The sequence below is a fragment of the Rhipicephalus sanguineus genome, unplaced genomic scaffold, assembly GCF_013339695.2.
Source record: "Rhipicephalus sanguineus isolate Rsan-2018 unplaced genomic scaffold, BIME_Rsan_1.4 Seq877, whole genome shotgun sequence".
NCBI classification, from domain to species: domain Eukaryota; kingdom Metazoa; phylum Arthropoda; class Arachnida; order Ixodida; family Ixodidae; genus Rhipicephalus; species Rhipicephalus sanguineus.
The window spans coordinates 28808-38983 of record NW_023616193.1 but is presented as its reverse complement, the minus strand read 5'-3'; the positions used below and the strand labels follow the sequence as shown (position 1 = coordinate 38983).

The following is a 10176-nucleotide window of genomic DNA, read 5'->3' as shown; positions in this document are numbered from 1 at the left end:
TCAGCACACGAAGTATAAGCAAAGTATTTTATACTTTAATATGAAGTACAAACCCAGTAAAAGTCCACATAATATAGCAACATGAATAGAATTCACAGAGAAATCTTGTGAGCAGAAAAAGGAAAAGAATTTATTGATCTGCTATATTATGACCTAATGAGCTACTCATCCAGATAATATGCAAAGCAAACTTGACATGCTAAAATCCAGAAATTGACCCTACTTCAAACTTACATTTTCCTGCAAATTAGGGAGCGAATGAGTCGTAAGTTTAACTGCAGGAGTCAAGAACACCTGGCATTCCCATTCATGCAAAACACAGTGCGTTTTTATCCAGTGCTTCAGACACAAAGCCACGAGGCACTCACTGCTTTGTGCTGGCCTCAAGTTACCAGCCTGGCTGGAGGCAGCATCGGCAGCGGGTCGCTGATTTTCAGCGCGCCCCAGTTTTTGTGGGGGCGAGAAGTCCAGCTGACGGCGTGGCTGTCGCGTGGGACTTCTCTCTGGCAAAAGCTGTGTCGGTGTTCGGGGCCGTGAGTCTCGACTGCGTGACCGTGGAGCAGGATGTGGACTCTCCCCGCGCCTTGCAGCTGCTGCAGGTGGGGGTGGCGGTGGTGACGGAGCAGGCTGCTGCTCAGGCACTGGCTCCTCCTGCCTGCCATCAGTTTCGTTTTCAGTGCCTCCAATTGCCTGCAGGAAGTGAGCAGACCTTCAAATGGGCCCTAGATTACCTCGCATATAAAGTGTCGTTCTAGACCAAGCTTCTGAGCATGTCAAAAAGGAAGCTGTTCAATAAGAATTTTTCAAAATAGCATAGTAATATTCAAGCTCTATCATTACAAACTCGAAGACTACAAAGGCAGTAGTAGTAATAATAATAATAATAATAATAATATAATAATAATAATAATAATATAGCTTCTTGGGGTTTAACATCCCGAAACTACGATCTGATTATGAGGGACGCCTAGTGGAGACCACCTGGGGTTCTTTAACGCGCACCTAAATCTAAGTACATGGGCCTCAAGCATTTTCGCCTCCATCGAAAATACGACTGATTCGATCTCGCGACCTTAAGGTCAGCAGTCAAGCACCATAACCACTAGACTGCCATGGTGGGTGACTATGGAAGACCGCAAAAATGGAAACAAATGAGGGAAGAAGTTAGCAAATGACACACAGAAAGCACACAGTGCCTGTTTATTGTCCAGGAAGGAAGGAACAGCATGTAGGCGAGATCCCTATCAACCAGCTCAACTTTCAATCATTCTTGCTTGGCCTCTGACAGACGCTCTCCATCTAAAGTGCATCTTCAATAGGGTTCCCACATGCTCTCCCGAAATCTCCCAGTCTCCCAAGGACATCTGATGGCTGACAGACATCCTCTAAAGGGGCCCTGCAACACTTCTTGAGCACGGTCAGAAAACGCTGCTGATTGGTAGTGAAGGCTCACGAGAACACGCGAGCCAAACATTATAACACAGCACACGGCCTAGAATTTAAAATTAATTCTCAAAGTCAACTAAAAATAGCTCCCTCTTCTCTCCACAAATGATGCCATATACCAAAATTACTGCACCATATACCCATAGTCACTGCTGTTGGCTGATATGCGCATTTTAAGTTGCATAGTACTTACTGTGGCGACCGCGGGATGCCACCACGTGCCCGTGAGTTATCACATTGAAAAAGCCACACGTTCAAAGAAAAAAAGAGAAAAGAAATTGCTCAAGGTCATGACGCACGGTGAAGAAGGGCCGCACCTTCTTGCCCCCCTTGACATGACCTTCCCTGCGTAGCTTTCAGTGCGCTCACTGGTACGAGAGGAGAGAGAAAGCGCTTGAAGCATGTGTGATGAGCAACAAATCCCTGTAACGCCACTCGTACTTGACGGTGATGTGATCGGGGGTTGCCCATAGGACCGGGACCAGCCAGGCCTCAGGGAGAAGTAGAGCTCAGGAGCCGGAGCTGATAGCAAGAACGTTTACATGACTATTTGGTAGCCTGTTTCTGGAGCGTCTCGACACTCGCGTTATAAAGCCTTGGTATTCCCCAGAGTCCCTGTTGGGGAAATCAATCAAGTCCAGGACCGTCCAATAAACAAATTGTTGTCATCTGCGCCGCCAAAGGCGGGTAGGAGGGTGGGAAGGAGGCGGTCAAGTACCGCCTCCTTCCCACCCCAGGAAAGAGGGAAGCGGCGCGCCCGGCTCGACGGACGGCGCCCGAGAGGTGAAAAGTAGAGCTGTGCGAATAGCAAAATTTTGGGTGCGAAGCGAATTCGAATAATAAAGATTGAGTGCGAATCGAATCGAATAATTTCGGATAATTTTCGAATATTTCTCAAACATTTTTCGAATAATTCGAAGTGAAATTACAGAAAAAGTTGCAGAGAATCCCTAAGTATGTTCTTGTGAGATAGCAACATGAAAGTGTTTCTTTTCGCTAGGTTGATGAAGCGCTGGTGGGGTCATATTTCATAGTTGTCTTTCTTATCAAGAATGAGGCAATGTAGAGGCCGAATTATATATATGTACATGATCTGGTGCAACCAAAGTGTTGCCGACAACACTTTACACGTGATGGGCAAAAATGCCATTTCCTCAGCCTCTCCTCCTCTCTCAACTTCTGTGGAAGGCCAACTGTGTGGTGGACAAGGGTTTGCTCCCTTCAAGTCCGGAGTTCCAAATCTGCCTTGTAGACGTCAATATATAAGAACACCTGAAATTTTGGATGCTAAAAAGCTTCGGCGTCCGATTTTTTGGACTTCCTACCCAAATTTCAGGTCCAAAACAGCATTAATTGAGCGCCCAACTCTGCCACATCTATTATCTCCATATTGGAACCAGCGTTTTCTTGAGTTAATACATTTGCGACCGTAACGGACCTTGAAAGACAGCTTTGCCGCAATACGGGGGGTGTGAGGAGGTGAAGCATATTGAAAATCTAGGGACCATTTCCAATCCGACGTTGACTGTCTCTTGCCTAAATTCGACCGTAACGGAGCTGGAAAGGCAGCTTTGCCGCAATACGGGGGTGTGATGAGGTGAAGCATATTGAAAATATAGGGACCACTTCCAATTCGACGTCGACTGTCTCTTGCCTAAATTCGACCGTAACGGAGCTTGAAAGGCGGCTTTTCCGCAATACGAGAGTGTAATGAGGTGAAGCATATTGAAAATCTGAAGGGTCACTTTCAATCGGACGTTGACTGCATTTGTCTTTGGGAAGTTCGAATAGTTCGAATAGTAAAATTTCAGTGCGAATCGAATTGAATAGCAAACGCTATTCGAAAAATATTCGAAATTTCGAATATTCGCACACCCCTAGTGAAAAGAAAACACAATAGGGCACCGTATGCACAGTGAAGGGATCACAGTGGTGCAAATTTGAAAACTGGCCGTACCATCAGGTGCAGCCTTTCCTCTCCTCGAGCGTTGCGGGCTCTGCTGACAGCCAGCTCCTGGACGGGTGACCAAGCCATAAAGGCACCACGGAGTGTGAGAAAGGTTTCCGATCTCAGGTGCTCGTATAATTGTGTGGTGCATTTAGCAGAACGTTGGACAAATCATTGCACAGGTGACCGCTTCTTCTGAGCAGCCTTGACTGCAAACCAGCTCACTTCCATTCCATAAATCTGTCAAACTCGGCCGGGAGGGTCCAAGGCGATTGACGAGGGGAACTGGTAGCTTTGAAGGGTTCAGAACACGACTGCCGTGTTGTCGCCGCATCAGGTGCACTTCGGGGAATGTTGACGATGAAGAAAGCAGGGCAGATGCTGCCAAATCATTCCCACGGCACAGCGGAGCCTAGCCGTGAAAGCTGATCATAACAATGAACTTTAAAAATTCTTGCGACACGTGATTCATGAAGCGTCATGCCCAAATAGTGAGACTATTCCATTATAATTCAGAAAAATGTTGCAGGGCCCCTTTAAGAAACGCTGTATTAAGAACAACTAAGAGAAGGAACAAAATATAACTGGCTTACCTCTTTTTCTGAAATCTCCACATAGACACCAACAATGGGCCTGTACTCGGGTGCTATTCTGCTCATCAGGTCTTCATTGTGTGGAACAGGAGATAGCTGCATTAGGGAAGAAAGAGAGAAGCAAAATATTCGCATATGGTCATGAGATGAACGGTTATGGATAGCAGCTTGGTGGCCTTTCTTAACTAGGTATCTTTTCCAACATTTTAAAGGAAGAACAGTATTTGGTTTAATATTCAAGGGCCTATTTTCCCGTTTTCATAAAGGCATCAATTCAATGTTGGTTCACACACCCCCCAAAAAATTTGTTTCCTCAACAGCAACCACAGTGACAGCCTAATTTTATCTACATACTAAACAGAAACTGCAGAGAGAATGATCCTTCACTGCAATATTTATATTATAACAGAAAACTAATTTTTATAGCCTGTACATTATGAGTAAGATACCAGACAAAGCAGGCGAGGCAACAACAAATTCTTGCCTGAAACAAGCCTTGCACAGAGACGGAGAAATCCGGAGAGCTTGCCGAGAAGTCGCCCAGAAGAATTTCCGTCTCCCCAATAACTGAATCATCGGTTGAAAGCAGTACCTGTGGACAGCCAAAAAGCCGGAAATATTTATAGGGGCCAACAGATATCTGTGCCTGCTTCTACAGTTGAACCCACCAAAATACAGTGGACTCTGGTAAAACAACTCGCTTATTAAAACTGCCAACAATATGTAACGAGCAAAGCAACTTGTTTGGCGCTATCTGAATGCAACAACTCCAGCTTCATTAAGGCGGTGCTGTTACCTCCATCAAGCAACTGTCGCAACTTTTCTATTACTAGCTTTCCCTTCTCTTTAAATTTTGTTTTGCACTTTCACAACTGCTTACCGCTGCTTTATAGGCACTTCAAAATGTGCACATGGAAGCATAGGCATGCTCGGACACACGTGTGTGTATCACGCATGCAACATAGTTTCTGTGAAAGGTAATCTCAATCATGAAGGTGCTCGTGAAGTTGAAGCAACTTATACAAATTACAAACTATTTACAATCAACACCACAGGGTGAATAACTACACTGTATGCATATATTTTTTTTAACAACACAATTTTTTTAACTGCATACTGTAGAGGATGCCACAGGCACCCAATTCAAGTTGGCTACTTGATGAAATGGATGTTAGTTCCAATATCAACCACAGTACATAGTTGATGAACTAAAAAATTCATTTTTCAATTAGTTAGCGTATGGCACAAGTCCCTATTTCAGAACTGCAATCAATCAAGGCATACGCGTGTTTTTAAAACTTTACTTTGTTGTCATCTGGGCTAAAACCAAGATACGATTGTGAGGCACGTCACAGTGGAGGACTCCGGATTACTTTTGAACCTGAAGTTCTTAAATGTGACCTAAATGTAATTACAACCTTAAATGTACAGTGCATGAGTGTTCTTACATTTCACCCCCATCGATATGGCCGAGATTGTACCCATGTCCTCAAGCTTAAGAGTCCAACAAATTAGCTGCTAAGCTACCATCATGGGTAACTCGTGTTATTACTTATGTAATTGGTGCCATTGGATATGTAAGTAATATGAACTCTAACTGTACAAGAATGTACTTACGGAAAACAATGAAGTTAAAAATTACAGTCCCTTTAGCTAATGCTAAGCAGAGCACAGGTGAAAGCCTATGCACCCACATTTTATTCACTGCTAGTTCACATATGATTCATAGTTAACTCAATTAATTCACTTAGCATTTGATTCACTGTTAATTCATCTCATGCACTTAATCACCACTTATAATCACTTGGCATACAGCTGTTACTTTAGTTCACTTTAATTCTAATTTGATTGAACTTTAAATTAACTTAATTATCTCCAGGAGAATGCGGGTATGTGCTACACATGACTCTTGGTACAATTCGTGGTGACAATGGCTGATTCTTATTTTTTCTGCTCAAGGACCATACAAAGCTTTCGCCTTAAGATATTGAAAAGATAAGGCACAAACATCAATATACAAGGTCATTTATCACTCCCCCAGAGGCACACACCTGAAGGGTCGGATGAGCAGCAAAAATCTGCGAAGCACGGGCCACTGCTACGAATGCGGAGCGACGCTCGCTCCGCTGGAAATTCGGGGCTTTCCAAGCTGGGGAATGCTTCTGTAGAAACTTCATGCCCAAGCAAGTGATAAATGAAGTGGTATGGACCACCATGGCCGGCTGATGGCTTGTTTTCGGAGTTTTCTTGAAGCTGCATAGGTCACAGCACAATAAATCGCTGCACGTCACATAACTAAATTGGGCCAATATAATCCTAAGCCGGAAGTAACAGTCCAAAGACTCTCTCAGGATGTGGTGCAGATTTCCTCTTCTCTTTCCAACTCAAATGACTGGTATAAGAACGTAACAATTTAAGTGTGCTATACACTCATATTTTTCCCGCCAGTGTGAACATATTGGCATTAAACAAATGTAGAACCGAATACACATAGACCAGTCCTGCACTACATAGGAAATTTTACAGCTCTCATCACAAGGTAAGGCTAGCAATTTGTATTCGTTTCACACGTTTACGTGTCAAAAATTTTTTTGTAGGACTCAGCATAGCTGGCTGTCTTAACTTGTGTTCAAAACTGCCAAAAGGTGCCTGGTTCCTCCTCAATACCAGCTTCAATAAACAGCATTTAAAGGGGCCCTGCAAGACTTTTTGAGCATGGTCAGAAAGCGCTGCCGATCAGTGGTTGAGGCTCCTGAGAAATGTGACTCAAACATTATAGTGCAGCATGAGTGCTGGAATTTACAATTAACTTTCAAAGTCAGCTAGAGATCCGTCACTCTTCTCTCGAAAAATGATGCCACAAACCCAAAGGCCACTGGTTGATTTGAGAATCGTGAGCTGCACAACTACCGTGGCCGCCGCGGCATGCCGCGATGTGCTCGCGCGCTTGCTCGCAATCGCACTGAAAGTAAGCTGCACATTCGAAGAAAAAAAAAAGAAGAAAAGAATGCACTCAAGGTCATGATACGCGCTGAGCCCCCCCCCCCTTCCCCTCACGTCTCACGTAGCTTTCAGCGCGCTCGCTGGTAAGAAAGGAGAGAGAACACACTCAAAGCGTGTGACACATCCCTGTAACTCTGCTATTTGTGGCAGTCGATTCATGAGGCAATAAACTCCTTAAATGAAGCCATTCGATGATTACTTAGAAAAGTGTTGCAGAGCCCCTTTAATGTGAATGCATGAGGAGACATTGATCAAAACTTGGAAATAAATTTTGCATGCCACACAAGGGTCAAATTAATGGAACATATATTAAATGTATTTAGTTCTTCCAAAGACTCACATGTTTGAGGTTTGCTGCAAATGCAATGGTGACAGTGAAGATGTAGAGTGTTGTGGGATGCTTTCCAATCTCGTAACAGCCTTTCAGGTTGAGGCGAGGTGCCAAGTCAGTTTCCGCTGCTTGGTCAGCTGGCTGCACAACCACACGCTGCATTCTGATATCTGTCCGAGGAGGTTCTGAAGTGGCCAAGGCAGGTGCATCGGGAACAGTGTCCTCCTCCAGATGCAACCCTACGTGAATCTCTGGCTTGGCTCCATGGTACTTGCTGTTCAGCAACGGATGCCATTTTGCACTCTGCAACAACAACAGTGATGTTCACCAAATTTTTTCCAACACATTACTTTATTAATCAACAAACAAAACAGAGACAAACCCACTGTCAAGGAGGACACAGAAAGAAATCACCTAGTCAAGCTAGGCTGGTGCAATTAGAAGTAAACAAATAAGAAACAGTTAAAAGTGAGAAGGCACAGTGCTTTGTCCCTCTGTGCCTGTTCCTTCCATGAAGAGTGGTAAGTGCGACTAGACAGGGACGAAGAAAGAAAACAGACAAGGACACAGCGCTACTTTCAACTGATTTTATTTTCGCTCGAACCGATAAATAAATACCGAGCGAGCGGAAACAACAGAAAACAAATGGACAATCAGTGGTTATATCGCTGAACCGAAACGGGTACAGGGCAATATCACGACACAGCAAAAGCATTAACGCGACAAAGCAAGATTGCAACTCTTTTTGTGAAAGCGAGAGGGAAGGCTGACTAACGCACATTTCTTCTAATCTGTTAATCTCATAGGCCTCAACAATTTCTCTAGTCATTTTACTATGCGCCTTATACAGGATACAGGTGTTTTCAAACAAGGGCATGCAGCCACAATCTCAGCAATGAATGCCCAAATGACCTGAGATTGCTTTTGTGACGTTATAGTGATGCTCTTTCAGTCTCTGGTTAATACATCTGCCGGTCTGACCAACGTACGTCCTTTTACACGAAAGCGGAATGGCGTAGACAACGTTGCGAGTACAGGTTACAAAAAGTGTTCGGTGATTTATAGGACATGCATTTACCTTGTTACTCTCTGAATTTACCTGGTGACATAATCTCTGTAGACGGTCAGGAGCGGAAAAGACTACGTCCACCCCCAACTTTCCCGCAATTCTTCTGAGATTGTGCGAAATGCAATGCATATATGGCACAACGGCAACTTGCATGGTGCGCAACGATTGTGCAATATAAGCAAATGGAGTCATGGACCTCTTCTGAGAGCATGTTGCGTTCTGTAGAGCACCAGGTCATGGTTTCGATTCCATAAGCAATAGCAGTCCACGGCCTTCCTTGATTATTTCCGTTTCATTGTGAAGACTGAAAGATGATGTCTGACGAAATTACACTTTCGTTTATGTTTTATAAAAGAATATGCGTAGAATGCATCAGAACTGCATAGCATTACAAGCAAGAAATCGATTGAGCAATATAGAATTCAGTCACAAAAGTGTTGGTGAAGCGAATTCTAAAACAGCCTTGCAGTAATCGACGTTTCAGGTGTCATTATGATCAGCTAGGAAAGCAAACCAAGTGCAAGAGCTCCAGTTGAGAAGAACTCAGGGTAGTGAAACTTGGCGATGTGAACAACTGTAAATAGTACAGACGTGAGCTTACGCAACGATGTATTCTGAGAGGGTGGGCTCCTCGTGTACGAAGTGTAGCAGTGGTAGTAACAATACAAAATGCAATGCTGGGGTTATACAACCATTTTCGGCAAGACCAGACATGTACTTTGTTGTCACTCACCCTTACGCTCTCAGGAATGCCGCGTATCTCGAGCACAACGTATCCCACGCGGTCCTTCTTTTTGGATGATCGCTCAACTACAAAACACTGCAGCTTCACAGGTGTCCTGTGAAGCCTGTGCACATGAAGACCTCGACGATCAACGCCCCATGCCAACTCTGTATTGAAGTTGGGATGACAGGAGTGTGGCACAGGGTCTGTGGTTAGCACTTCGCCGTCGAAGCTGGCTTCTATCACAACGTCACAGCTTTGCCTGCTCGGGAAATGTCTTCCTGTAAGTAAATGTGTGCACGTGTGCTCAGGAAAGCGATCAACAACTAAATTTTAGCCGCGACACCGAGAAACATTCCGCAATGCCAAGTTCCCACTACGCTATTTCTGAGCGTGCTCACCTTCCAGGATCGAAGTGACGATGAGATAATTTTGTTCATTGCTGGCTCATCAATTATAAAATGTGTTGGCGGTATTTACAGCTCCCTAAACTAGTTGAAGCCGACAGAAACATCTAACTACCAACAACATTCAAGCGAAGCGCTGTTTTGAATGTTTACAGGAAACGTTTGCCGCCGCCTAGTGCTATGCGGCAGAACGTGTAACTACTCTAGGAAGCAGTTGCAGCAGCTTCTCGCTGCTCCGGTGGTCTCGCTTCGCCTGTGCAATAGCGAAAATGTGAGTCTGTGCATTATACCTGGAATGGTATTAACCACTGGCCGTGTGAGGCACCTGTCAAAAAATGTATATCCTAAATTTGGCGTAACACATCGAGGAGCTCTCTCCGGTGGCACCGGAAGTTGGTTTGTTTATGAGGTGATTTCGCAGCGGAGCCGCGGAGTTCTGAGACATCGGAAGCCGTTTTTCTGAAATCGTAGCGGTGCAGTGAGCCGAAAATGCACGACTGAAGATCCTTTAGTGATGAACCGACGTCTCGAGAGAAAGTGGTGAAGTTTCTCGGCGTTGCTGGTCTTCACACTGCAAAGTGGTTGCGGAAGGTTGTGGCCAAGAGTTCCTCTGGAAATGCATTCTGGGTAGGTTGGGCCCAGTTTCATGGAGTAT

The 10176-nt window shown here is 44.6% G+C and overlaps 1 protein-coding gene across 1 annotated transcript; it reads right to left on the bottom strand.

The window, feature by feature from the left end:
• Nucleotides 1–347: 347 nt before the first annotated feature.
• On the bottom strand, nucleotides 348–10143 carry LOC119378570 (centrosomal protein of 120 kDa-like; the record flags this gene model as incomplete). Its single annotated transcript, XM_037647658.2, has 8 exons — nucleotides 10046–10143; nucleotides 9516–9556; nucleotides 9124–9395; nucleotides 7331–7624; nucleotides 6039–6240; nucleotides 4472–4554; nucleotides 3988–4083; nucleotides 348–690 (listed from the first exon to the last, which is right to left on the bottom strand). Coding segments are annotated over exons 1-8 (1429 nt in total), but the record flags the coding sequence as incomplete, so codon positions are not given.
• Between the last annotated feature and the right edge of the window lie 33 nt (nucleotides 10144–10176).